At 39.8% G+C, this 14,210-nt stretch overlaps 1 protein-coding gene across 1 annotated transcript in view; it reads left to right on the top strand.

Annotated features, from left to right (window-relative positions):
* NSMCE2 (NSE2 (MMS21) homolog, SMC5-SMC6 complex SUMO ligase) overlaps nucleotides 1–14,210 on the top strand; it is a 124,577-nt gene that overhangs the window by 22,173 nt on the left and 88,194 nt on the right. The window contains exon 3 of the mRNA XM_063413202.1: nucleotides 4,191–4,297. Within this exon, the coding sequence (XP_063269272.1) occupies nucleotides 4,191–4,297 (107 nt within the window). The remainder of the gene's footprint in view (nucleotides 1–4,190; nucleotides 4,298–14,210) is intronic.

Raw genomic sequence — 14,210 nt, 5'->3', positions numbered from 1 at the left:
GCAGAGTGTGGGTTTTATCTCCTGCTGGGGCATATGAAGACAACGGCCTACTACCACTGTTGCTAATGGCTAAAGTGAAGGGTGTTTGTGTTACAAGTGTTTTAAAAGTCTGAAATCTACTGTCAAAATTTCTGGGCAACGGTATACCAATTCTCTTCTGTCTTGAATCATGGGAAGATCAGTGTGAGCCTTCAATTTCAAAACAAACTAACATGTAGTGCCAGAGGTAGAACTGACATATCCTGCTTTCTTTAAATTGAAATTCTGACTTTTGTTAGCCAATACTATAAAGATATGAAAGTATATATGTATTCATCTTAATCCACATTATCTGTGCTTAAGCATTCATTTTAAGTACATTTGTATTTGTAAGTTTGGAGCCTTCCTGTAATTTCATGGTATTCCAGACTATTTTGTGTTTAAGATAGTCTGCAATGGAAGTGGATGCTTTAGATTGGTGTGTACTGGCTGCAGGACAGCTGTAATACCCTAAATAACAAATACTGATGTGGTAACTTTTGCACAGAAAGAGGTAGTTGTGAAAAATCTTCAGAAATTTTGCGAACTTGTGGATGTATACAGGAAACTAAATATGAACTCAGATGTTAGGAAATGCAAGTTTTGGATAAATTTCAGATGACTGTTATTATAGGAAGTATTAAATCAATGCTGACTTGACTCTATTCTGTTGTTGCAACTTCTGTTTTAACACTGTGGGTTCATAATACATAACTTAGTCCTGACTGATTATGGTTTAAATCAGCATTAAGGCACGTAAGCATGATGGTTCTCTTCAGAAGTGAGAAATTGAACCCTTGCTAGTCACTTTATGTAATTTTTTTTTAATATTTAGAGAGGCTTTTCAGAATAATATCCCTGTTTCCATTATTATAAGAGATGATAAAGTCGTGTGAGCTGGAATTCATAATTGCAAACTGCATATTCAGCCAGCTAATTTTAACATGAGGCACGTGGGCCTTTGAAAATGAAATTATGGCCTTGAACTGGGTTTTCTGTGAGTAAAAAATTTAATATTGCAAAATGTATATAATCTCTGAGTGATGAGGGAAATAAGTTGTGAAGAAATGCTTACTAAACTCAACATATGTAGCCTAGATAACAAGGAGACTACAATGAGCACTTCGATGGTATTTTGTGGCAGTAGCTAAAAGCATATGCAGAAAGTTTGGAATGCATTCCTTAGATATGAATTAGAAATAAGATTAGGATAACTTATGATTAGATAACAGAAAGGCACTCATCCAGCACTTGCAAAGTGTTTGATTTTGGTGTTAAGCTAGGTTGTTGGCCTGCAGAGTGCAAGGTTTGAGTACTTTGGAGAGTTGTCTGGGTTTGTAGCTGGAGTCTGGCTGGAGGGTGTTCAGCAGTCAGTGTGCTCATGGTCTGCAATGCCATGAATCTCTTTACCACGAATCTCCACTGTCACCCTCACATCAGAAACAAGAGCCAGCAGCAGGGCTTGCAGGGAGAGTAACAGATAGTGCCTTTTGAACCTTTCAAAAACCTGATGTAATTATTAAATTTTAATTATTTTTGATACTGTAGTTCTGTTAAACCAGTGGTTGGGATTAGTGAGAATGAGTTGTAGGATGGTGTTGAGGAGAGAAAAATATTTTCTAATTTCTTGTTCCTTAGTAAGATCAGGTCAGCTGGTGTGTTCTGATTAGTCTATGGTGGAGTCTGTTGTACAGAAACCTTGAAGATGCTGGGATCCCTGCCTTGGTGAGCTGTAAAACTTTACACCCCCATACAGTCAGCCACAGTTTCTTATCATGTGCACCCAAGCTCTGCCCTGCATCTGCTCCCTACTAGGGAGTGGCAGAAATGCTCTTGGCTCTTCAGGGGAAGGGAGAGCAGAGGAGCCTTGCACAGCAGGTTATTCTGTGTGTAATGTACAACAAGGAGGGTTTTTAAAAGGCAAATAGAATAGCTTGTAATGTAAGTTTTCTTTTAAATCTTGTTTAAGAGATGGTGAGGTAATCAGATGGGAATAATATAGGAGATTTGCTCTTAGCTCTTAGCACTCTATGGATTGAACTTCAGACAGAAAATGGATTCTAGTATCTGTCAATGAGCAGAAATAAGGTATTGACAACAACTGACCTGTACACAGTCCTTTAGATCTATCTGTATGTCCACAGTGCCTCCAAGGGCAGGATATGATTGTGTGCTAGTGACATGTTCAGCAATTTCTCAGGATGTGTAATGTGTGTGAAAGAGCAGCAACAGGGAAACAGCAGTGAACAGCACTGAGAGTTAAAGCAGGCTGGTGGATGGGTGGAACAGTCAGTACAGGAAGAATGTAGAGCAGGATGTATTTGGAGATAAAGTCCCTCTTGCCGAGCTGTGTTCCACCTCTGAGCTTTATTTTAATACATCTCTCAAGGTGCATGCAACATTATTACTCCTCACCTAAAGTTATTTTTTAACTATTAGAAAAGCATTTGTACAGCTCTCTTGCTATTTAACAATGCACTTCTTTTCCCCTAAAAAAAAAAAAAATAAAATATTTAGGCTACTGTAGTTTCTTTATGTTGTGGATATGATTCATTTTGGCCATGGGAGGAGAATGACAGTTATTTGCTACACAAACCTTTCCTGTGATTCATGGAATGTCCTTTGTGTCAGCCTTGAAGGAGGCACTTCATATGCTTCCTAGCAGGAAGGAAAAATAGTATGATCATAGATACCAGATAGGACATGGAAACTGGGTGGGAGGGAAGGGAAAGGGGAGAGGGAAATGCTGATTATTCAGAAGAAAGTCGCAGGAATGCCAAGATTCTGTCTGCAGTATCCGTTCATTTACTTAATGAAAAATGGATACATACCAAGCCTATATATAATTAAGGGAAACGTCACGACTGTAATTGCCATGTTCACAAAATAGCATAGCTTATTATGTAACTTCTTTTTTGTGTAAATATATCTTAGCACTTTTCCTTTGTCTCCTTGATCCATCACTGTTTCAATGTGCTGAGATGTCCCTGTCTCTGAGCACTGTTTCAGATTTTGCTCCCAAACTGATGGCCGTATACAATTGTGTCAGCTTTCTGCAGAGACAGATTTTTGTGTTCTAACATCATAATATAGTTAGCAATCTAAGCTTGCCAGATTAGAAGACATTTTTCTTTCTTCACAAAAAAGTAATTGAAAAAGTTGTGCTACAAATTTCTTCCTAAAAGTAGCAGCACAGATTGGCTACGTAAGTGCTTTTAAAGAATGTTCTGTCAAATGAGAGCCGCTGATGCTGCACGGCAAACTTTGGGGCTCTTTCACAGAGTCTAGCTGCTTCCTGCTGCTTTCTCAACACCTGAAAAGTGCAGGAGAGGAATAAATGGGAGTAGCAGAAGTGGAAACTTAGGTTTCCTAGCTTCCTGATTTTCTGCATGGATGCAGGGGTGGTGGCTGGCTGTCTTCCAGAGTTGGCAGCATTTGATGTGGTGCGTGCAGCTGTGTCAGGAATATCCAGCTGTGGCTGCTCAGCCTTGCAGCATCTACACACGGTCCTTACCTAAGCAGATGCACAGCAGTGTTAGAATGGAAAGCAGAGGTGTAGTTAGAGATGAAAGGAGTGGAATTAGGAGGAATGCAGAAGAGAATAAAAGTGGATATGAATTACTAATCACATGATCTGTCTTAATTGATTTTCCCTGGCAATTAGAATTTTACTGCTTGAAACATCAATGCTATTCATTCTTCCATTATTTCCCATGTTATAAAATGCTGGCTTTGTTTTGATTTTCCTGTAGCTGTGTTTATTGGGGATAAGGGGTCTAATTATAGCTGTGAACTATACTGTACTGAGAGGGCATTTAAGTTTCTTCTGACTATTTTTGAAGCAATGTCATGAGTCATGAAATATAACTTTTGCAGAAAATATCCTGATTGCCTAATGACTAGGTGTTGGTAGATGAAATTACACATACTCTCTCTTGTTCACATGAAACCAGGGAAGTGTCTTTCTGAGTAAGCTGTTTGTTCAAGTTACCCAAGAAATGTCAAAGATTACAGTTGCAAAATGGGGAAAAAATGTATGTTTGAGTAGCTTGAAAACATCTGAGACTTACAAATGTGTTCACGGCATGAATACTTAAAATATTTGTAAAGAAAAAATGCCGCTTGAAAATAATACAATTGATTACCCATGTTCCACTTATTTTATTTTGCAGATGATGAAGAAGATGTTAACAATATGGAAAAAGTCATGTTAGAATATGCTACAATGGACAGAGAACTTAATCATTATATAAAAGCATTGGAAGAAACCATAAATCAGGTAAATTATCTCTTCTCATTAAGTTATGAAAACATACCCTTATTTAAATATTATCTTTTAAAAGACACAAATGTTACATTTAACCAATACACAATTGGAAAGACAGGTCTTTGCCAGGTGTAAAATACTGAAGTTGGCAGTGCAATTACTAATTTTTTTTCCCAGCTTGAGAACTCTACTCTTGGGTGGCAGAGTTTTTAAGTTCTCCCCACCAAACTGGCACCCTTGGGAATATGGGATGAGAAGTGCTTTGGGAATGATTGAGGACACTGTAGTTAGGACACCCTGCTCTCAGGTGATACCACCTCAGGTGTTGTGGACGATGCAGATGTGTGAGGCAGCTGATTTGACGAACAAACTGATGGCAGTGGGGAGCCGATGTTTTAGAGCTGCTTCCCGCTGCCTTCATGCCTCCTGACTCGGCTGGTGCGTGTCAAGGGTGAGCTGGCGGATTGCTCGCTCTGTGAAACACGGCCTCGCTTTGCCCCTGGACAAAGGACGGACAGAGGGCGGACAGAGGAGGGACAAACCCCGGGCGCGGCGGCGCCGCTGGCAGTGGCCGCCAGGGGACGCCGCGCGCTGTCCGGCCCGGGCTCGGCGCGTTCCCGGCCCCGGGCTCGGCGCGTTCCCGGCCCCGGGCTCGGCGCGTTCCCGGCCCCGTGCTCGGCTCGTTCCCGGCCCCGGGCTCGGCGCGTTCCCGGCCCGGGCTCGGCGCGTTCCCGGCCCCGGGCTCGGCGCGTTCCCGGCCCCGGGCTCGGCGCGTTCCCGGCCCGGGCTCGGCGCGTTCCCGGCCCCGTGCTCGGCGCGTTCCCGGCCCCGCGGGAGCGAGCGGCCGCTCGGCGGCAGAGCCGGGCCGAGAAGGGGCGGCTCCAGGGCCGGACCTCAGCCTCAGGGGATAACTCAACCTCCTGAGTGACCTGTTCTAGTGTGTGTCTGCAGAGAGACTTCTCCGTGTCGGTGTTCTACGAATTTCTCTAGAAAAGGCAAAAACACGTCCCTGATTTCCCTTCAAGAGGGGAAATGTGTGTTTCAAAATGTTAAGTTAGTAGAGTTTTTAAATTAAACCTGCCTTGTTATTATCTTGTTATTGCTTTTTGTTCTTTTTCAAGCAGTAAAAGGAGAGCAAAGCAATGCATTTCCCACTAGTTCTGTTGAGATGCCTACATGGTTTTTCTGTTGTAGAAAGGTTTTCCTTTAATTTTTTTTTTAATCATCTGATCAGATGCCTAAATGAAAAATCTTCATTCAGATAATTAAATATACATGTTTAAAAAGAGTTCAAAACTATGTCTACATCAGCAAGTGTTGGCCAGCAGTAAATACTGGTACTGTTCCCCCTGTAGTCTTTAAATATACATTTCACTTCAGATGTCACTGTAATTGCAGACCTCCTAGTTTATATTGGATGGTTCAGAACTTTTTCCTTTTATTTGGACTATTCATGATTTTTAAAGCTTTCCTAGTAAATCGTAACATAGTCTTCATTGTTAGAGACTAATGATGTATATCCAGACTTGAGTGAAACACGGTTTATATTTTGATTATAAGCCAATTAATAATTGATGCCTTATTGTTATAATAGTACTTTCAAGTAATTTTCAACAATGACTTTTTAACTTCTTTCATTATTTCCATTTATCAGCAAAACGCACTTTTTTCAAGTTTAGGACTATAGAGAGCAAGGCTGTGCCTTCACCAAAAAAGCACTCGAGTACTGTTTACTTCAGATGCATCACTCATGATATTTTAAGTTGAGCAGAGGTGTAACTACTTCACTGAAGGTATTTTTGTTGGTTTCAGCAGAGCAGTGATACATTTGTGATTTTTAGGATTGAATTCATCAGTATCTGTTATGTGCATATCTGTGCTGGTGTGCAAAAAATACACTTGGAAGGGTTGGTTTTTCTTTCCCCTCCTTTTTTTTCCTCTAAGGCAGCTTCTTTGTGTCATTAAAATAAGCTCATTTCCTGTTATTTCAGTCCTAAGGTTTTAAGAAAGCAGCTCCAAGATATTTAACATGTTTTAGAGTCTACATGGATTATAAATTTGGTAATGGCTAATCTGTTAGCCTCTAGCCACACTTCTCCTGTCTCTACTTCCTACTTCACTCTAGGGAATTGTCTGTACTTTCCCCTGCCAGCATCCTGAACAAACCTTTGTGAGGATGTGAAAGAAATGTATATAACTTCTGCCACAGAACAGAGTTACAATCTGTTCTCTGAAAAATAACAGCTCATGCTTTATTTTGGAGGCTAGCTGCATGCCATACCTCTGGAACTGCACTGCCCATCTCCAGTTACCTGTCAGAGACAGCTTAAAATCTGCTTCTGGGAAACAGATACTGTTACTGATTTTAGGGCTGCACCTGGAAGTAGCTGTAGAATGGCATGGGTTTAAAATAGCCTCCACTGACTTGCTCCCTGGTTCCATCTGAATTCCTTACCTGAGGGCTTTCTCTGGGGAGTTGCAGCGGGTCATTAATTTTCACAAGCAGCCTGTTCTTCATAGACAGGATTTGTCTCCAGCTGTAAAACACATTTTATCTGATTATTTTATAAGTTTGTATGCTGATGATTTTTCTGGTCTGTAGTTTCCTCATACAGCAGTGAATCTGAAAGTTATTATAGTCTGTGTTTCACCTTCTAACCAGCTGCTTCTAGTGAAATGTCCAACTGGAATTTAGCAAGATAAGGAGACAGTAGCAGTTAAAATTCCTGATATTTTATTATGTGTACCTTTAAATCGCATTGACAAAAAGATGATATTGTACAACCAAAGGATTGTAATGTAAATAACTTGAAACTAGCATGAGATATAGTCACATGTTTTCTCAAAGCCAGTTTTTTCGTTGATTTAGGCTGCAGTAGGTGGAATGCAGGTGAGACATACCAGCATCCTCTTCTGGTTGAATCAGCAGCCTGTTGAGCAAGAAGTGAGCCATTGAATCACAGTGTTTCCAACAATAGGCTGTGGGAAATCCTTTGTCTGTCCTGTGCCACTGGATTTTCTTGTACCTGTGTAATGACTGGACTTCTGCTGCTGCTTCTTCTTTCATTTTTAGTGGGTATTTTTAAAAGAAATTAGCCAATATTCAGGTCCTTACCATGCAAAGTCCAGACAGCACTCTTATTTTTGGTGTAACAACGAAAGACTGATGGAGCTGTAGTATCTCTTGGAGAATTTTTTTATACCCTTAAAACGGATCCAAATGATTGAAACCCAGCCTCAAGTGTTCCCTGCTGACGAGAGTTCTCAAGTGGGCAGAATGCCAGCATATTGTGTTGCCCAAATACAGATTTTTTCACCCAGTGTGCAGGAAGACAATTCACACACAGAGTCAAGATACTTGATTTTATTTCTCGTCTCTGCAGAGAACGGGTTCTAGATGGTGAATCCATAAAGCTAACACGTATTCAGTATGCCAGGTGCTCATTTTTATACATGGTGAGCAATAAAAAATTGTCATTTGCCAAATATGTAACAACTTAACTGTGTAGTCGTGGGCTTTGCATCCTCTTGTCTGCATGTAAAGACCCAGTGCACATTTGTTTTACTGTGCATGCTCTCTGAGGAAGTGGCTTATGTGAGCAGAGGGTGGTCATAGCTTATGGACAGGTATTTTACTGAATTACTTAAAGAGCACAATGTTCAAGCAAAGTTATACTTGGCATTGTAGTTTAATTCATTGTGTCCTCCTGTTCTTGCTTCTTGGTTTCTGTAGGTTTAGCTTTTCTGTACTGTCTCACAGTACTTAATTTCAACAATTGTGCCTGCTCCCTCACTCCCACTCCTCACTCTTGATTAGCAGGGATGGTGGTGGTGGACTGATCACTGTCTCAGCTTTCCAAGCATTTGGTTTTCTTAGGGACTGTAAAAGCTAGAGTAAATTTTCTGAAGTCCCAGACTTCTCCAGGTAAAATGAATTACGTTTTGTAGATCAAACTAGAGAACAAGGAAGACAAAACTAACTTCTAATGTTACAATATTCCCACCTCTCTTTTCTTGTCCTTTAGGGAAAGAGAACCTGGGCTATTTTGTTTCTTTTGCATGCAGGTGACAGTAAATTGTTGAATGTGGTAATGGCATCTCTGGCAAGGATTGCTTAGTGCTTCCTTTTACAAGTTACTTCTTTGCAAAAATATCACTTTTTCATGCTTGATTCATGTCTGCTTTTTGCTAAATCTGAGCATTGTGAGAGGCTGAAATCCAAACCTTAGTGAGGTGGAAGAAACACACAGGAGGCATATTTAAGAAAAAAAACTGAGAAGGAAGCACTCAGAACGAGAAGTGGCAGACAAAAAGGTAAAGGATGTGGGCTTGGGAAGTCTTGAGATCATGTAGGCATATGGGGAAGAGACTGTTTGAAAGAGTGCGAGGAAGGAGGTGGTGTTGAGCTGAAGAAAAGATAGAAATATTAGATATTGCATTGGTGCTTGGGTTTTATCCCTACTTCTGCTAAAGCTTTCCCACATTGTTCTAGAAGCATCATGTCTATCACCATGTCAGTGGCTGCTGACATCTGTGTTGTCTGGTTATCCTGCATGGAAACTGATTTGAGCAATTATAATTGTAATTTAATTCAAAGTTAATTATAGTTGAACCGAGGAAGTGAAATTAAAATGTTCTTTGTTGGGTTTTGTCTGTAAAACTACTACATACAGCTGATGTAAGTGCATGTCTTGAGAGGATTTGAAATCTGGATGTGTTGGTCATTTATGCCTGTGTGACTTCACACCTTGTCAAGTGTTCATTCTTCCTTTGCAAAGCTGAGGGATGCACCATGTTCCTTGTACAAAAGTGATTTTGTCTCTGCAGGATATATAGGAAGTATATGTAGAGTCGTTTTGTATTTTTGATAATAGTTCTTCCCTTTAGGCTAGTAAGGTCATTGGAGTGTGAATAGGAGGAGATGTTTGTTCACTGGGTCAGTAATTTAGAGCAGATTACTTAGTATTGGGGTCTGTTATCTTAGTGGTAAACTGTGCAAGTTGTAATCCTGCAGAGGGATAATTCCCTTCAGTGATGTAGATCGTATTTGAAGTGTACAGCTTGTGAGTGATCCAAAAGCCTCTGCAGAAAAGTAAAGAATCCTTTCTAAAACTGCTGTACAGTTAAATCTGTGGTCTCTGATTTGCAACCTGTGTAGCAGAATTCTAGTTTCCTCACTTAAAACTCATAGTATAGTGCTGTAGTGATTTGGATGGTCTTCCTTGGTCTCATAAAAATGAAAGGACTTAACATCTTCATTAACCAGCTTCTGCCAGCATAGCTTTGTAGGCCAGGAGTCCTATTGGAGAAAGTTCTGCCAATATGTCCAAGTTGTCTCTTCTGACAAAACAAGATAAAGCAACCAAACACTTCTGCAGTGGTAGCTCCACTTACAGTGTGGTCTTTGAAGGAACAGGAGGGTCAAGCAGAGGGTGTGATTCCAGCCAGTTCCATCCTCATTGGCACAGCTATGGCAGCAGAACTAATGTGTTGACCAAGTTCAGTGCATGTGGCAAGTGGCAGCAGGGTCATCAGTGACTGCTGCTGCCTCTTACAGATAGGACTGCGCTTAATAATCAGATTGTCACTTAGTTTTCTGTAGGGATAAGTACTAGGAAGACTGTGAATCCCAAGGGATTCATGTGTTTTAGCTGATTCAAGACTCTCTGACAGTGACTGGCACTGTGATACCCATTACAGTGTTGTCAGTGAAACAATTTTTGACATGGAACTTTCTAGTTTCATGGAAAAAACAGCCTTGTTTGGTGCTGACACTTTCTTAATAAGCACTTTGCTCTTCTTTTTCCCTCTTGCTACACTGTCATGAAAACATGTTGTAGGGCAAAATCCACTGATGATATCCATATCTGCAACTGTGACCTTCACAGTACAGCTGAGCTCAGAGCATTTCCTCTGACATCAGTGTTTCCTGATTCTGAAATATTGTCTGCTAGCCACGAAAATGTTGGGACCTTCTTTTCATCAAAAAAATCCTTTGCTGCACAGAAATTGCTCAGGAAAGTCTTGGTGAAGTACCAGAAAAATGGGTTTAGACCTGATGCCTTGAGAAGGCTTACCTGGAACAGAGACTCGACAGAGCTAAATAAAATAGGTATTTATTAAAAGGCCTTAAAGAATACACCTTAGGCAGTACAAGAGCCTGGCCAGGGCTACACCCAAGATGGACCCAAAACGGTCACAAAAATGGATGACTGGTCACAATGTTTCACACTTTTTAAAGTTTTGGTCCATTTGCATATTGAGGTTAATTATCCAGTTACAGTTTCAGATTATGAGGTTCCATCCTTCTTGTTTTTTCTCTTCAGTTCACCATTGTTTATACTTTTGGGCCTGAAGCTTGTAAAGGTTGTCCTTGGTCTCAAGCTGGAAAAGGATTTGTCTACCCTGCCCTGTGAAGAGAACTAATACGTAATATGAAGCTTAGAGCTACACACCTAGGCAATACAAAATCTGAAAAATATAAAAGCTAAAACTTAAGGTATCAGAATGGATGTATCTTTTCTTTGGCTGGCAGGGACAATAAAAGAACTCTTGTAGTCTTTTGCTGCATTTATCCTGACTCTCTGATTGTAAAAGCAAGCGATTCTGTCTTGAAATTCACTCAGAGCATACTGAAGTGCACCATCAGCAGCAACAAGTCAAAACCCTGGTGAAAGATGTTGTACCAAAGCCAGTGTCTTTGGAGATTTTTGGAGAACTTGCTTCATCTTTAGAGGTTTTTTTTTTTAACAATGGATGTCCTCTTGGCCATTATTTTGGTACCTTGAATTCTAATTGGAATTCCTCTTTAGTGCTTCTTTACTTGCTATCTACTAATGAAGCCACTTCAGACTGATCATTCACCTTACAGAAGAATAAGCAAAATGTGGATATGGGATTAAATCCTTATAATGATTTGGGCAGAATAGTAGAGGAAATTAATATGTGATTCAATAATTATGCCTCTGCATCTGTATATATATAATGTCACAGGACTTACTAAAACTTTTACAGGCAAGCTTATTTCTAGAATTAGCTAGCTGTGGAGTTTTTTAACATTTTAAAGTTTCTTCAGTACAATTTCTTTGATACAATTTCTAATTAATAGTGTATTTCTTGCTCTGTCCTACTGCCATCTCCAACCAGTAATTCAAACAATACAGCACTGTTGTAGGCATGTACTCTGCTTCCTGCAGAAACTGGGACAAAGATGCATTTCAACACATTTTTAATATTTACTTTATAATATTTGCTTTACTTTTTTGTGTGTCTCTGTATGTGTCAGGCTAAGCATTTGATGGAAGCCGCGTTTTTTATTTTCCAAGAATTAGTGATCTATGTGTGTAGGTCTCTACAGTAATATGTTAGAGTCAACATTTGGTGAGTTGCAATTAAAATACTTTTTAGTGAGCAGCATATAAAGAAGTAGGAATAGTGTTTTATTTTATGTGGGTTATGTAGCATATCGTCAGTAGTGTGTTAGTGTCTCCTAGCAAGCATAAAAATGTGTCCTGCTTTTTGGAGAATGAACCCTGGAAATCCTTGTGTATAGATGTAGGTTTGTTTGACTTCGCTGTGGTTGCTTACATTGGTCAAGCTAAACATTTTCCTAAATATTTGCAGTGTCAACATTGTAGTTGCTGAAATGGCCCTTGGTTTGTGTGGGTAGGAGTTGGGCAGCAGGGGCCACAGCTGGTTAGCAGTGAAGATTTGAGTGAAAAGAAGTGTTCTGGACCTAGGGCCATCACATGGAACTGTGACTTTTGTAGATACGTTGGCAGCAGGGGTAGAATTAACAAATGTGCCAAAGGGGGCTTGGGAACTGCGTCTGAATCACATTTGAAAAGTGTGGTGGGGCAGCAGTGCTGCCCAGGAGGTAGCAAGCTACCCTGGGATTAAGGAGGACTGGATGCTATTTTCAGGTCTACTAGCAGCTTGTGCGGTTGACCTTGACAAATAGTTTCACTCTGTACTTTGGGCTGTGGTCCTGTGTTCATTAACACTGCATTTGTGCAGTACCAAATCACCTGGTAGCACATTCTCATCCAATAAGTCAGATCACATGATACTGTTTATGCTGCCTGTATTCTGGCTGCAGGACAGACACTACCTGACAGAGCATAACTGTGCAAAATTAGAATTGGCAGAGTGGGTTACACTCGGTGTGTCATGCAGCTGTGGTGGTTTTAATCTCATATGAGACATCCTGAAACTGAATTTACCATCTCGCTCAACCACCATCTCAGTCATGTGGACAGCATCCCATATCACTCTGTAAAGAGATTTATTTTTCTTTTCTGCCTGAAGAATTCAAAGCCATTCTAATTCAGTTTTTAATGATTTTATTTTAACATTGAAGATTGCAACTGGCAGCCTGAACTTCTTCTGAAATTCCAGAAGGTCATACATAGAGCAACTAAAAGTCTCTGTGATTTGTATCCCTATTTTTCTCTGCAGTATCTGTATTTCAGAGTCAATATGAGTTAACACTGTCTAGTTTAGCCTAGCCTAGAGAAAGAAGATAAAATTTTGAAATGTAATGAAACTGGTAAGTGTTGAGGTAAAATAGCCAGATTAAAAAGCTATCTTAATCTCTAATCATGGATTCTTTTTTTTGGTAGATGAAATTTATTACTGGAAACGCTGGTGTTGTAATTTGAGTTGCTCAGTAGTGAAAATAGTATTTCAAATTAATTGTCTCATCTAGTCAGCTCCTGCTGACAGTCCAAGGATTTAAATCCTTGGAGCCAAGGGGTAAAGATTGAGTGCTAAATCCTGGATGATTCTCAGCAGCAGGAGTTTTTACTTTAAATTAGTTTCTCCTGTTAATTGAACACACCCAAGTTGTTCAGTGTCAGTGGGGAGGCAGTTTCTGGAATGCCTTCCATAAAACATCTCCCTCCAAAGGTTGAGAGTTGTTTTAATTACTGTAATTGTTTCCAGAAATTATATGTGTATGTTGGATACTTTAATATTCCTTCTCCAAAATTTTAAATGTTGTCACTTGTTTAAAAACATTAACTTTTTCTCCTAGTACCTTTCTAAACTTATCAATAAAAATACTGTTACCCAGATTTTCCTTAAGCAAAATTCTTATCAGATTTATAATGATTCACAGATACAATGTTGCTTACACCATTAACTAGATGACACTTTTTTTTTTTGGCTGCTACTTCCATGAATTTGTTTTCATTAAAGAATTTCAGCTGAGAAGGAGTTAGTGGTAGGAGTTGCTACTCTCATTCCTAGCTTCCTCATAAATTATATTATCTGGGACTTTTTTCTATGCTGGGTGTAAACAAGAGTGTGCATGCAATGTGTTGCATGTCATTTGGAATGGACCAAAGTCATATGGCTTTGTAGTATGGGTTCCTGTGAATGTTTTTACTTTTCAGAACTGTGTATTTGGGGCCTTTGTTAAAATGGAGAGTATTTCTTTGCTTTATTTTTTAATGCTGGGAATTAAAAGCAGCTTTTTGACATTAATTTCATTAAACTGAATAATAGGTTTTTCACAGTTTTTAACACATGTGCTCAACCTGTGCTGCAAATGTCAAATTATTTTTCTTTCTCACATGCCACATTGCACTTGCTGAGGGAAGCTAGTGCTGTGATTTAAAAGCAGCAGCATTCTTTGTGTTTGTGATGTGCTGCAGTATGTAACTATGCCCATTTCAATGCCTAGGAGTATGTATGCATATTATTATCTTTCCAATTTGAAGAAGAGGTTTCAAAAAATGCCTGAATCCTGCCAGAAATCAGTACCAGATGTGATAGTATCTCCCAAACATGGCCCCATTGTTGATAACCTACTGTGAGTTACAGTGTGCTTGATAATAAGGGTTGGCAAGTTGAGCTAATTTCTGGACTCTTGTCTCATTCATCTGAGCTATGTGCATAGCCTGAGCAAGCTGATTTAGCCAGC

Source organism: Prinia subflava, chromosome 1 (assembly GCF_021018805.1).
Source record: "Prinia subflava isolate CZ2003 ecotype Zambia chromosome 1, Cam_Psub_1.2, whole genome shotgun sequence".
Taxonomy (NCBI): Eukaryota; Metazoa; Chordata; class Aves; order Passeriformes; family Cisticolidae; genus Prinia; species Prinia subflava.
Note: the sequence above shows the minus strand (reverse complement) of the source record. Positions and strands in the feature narration are given on the sequence as shown.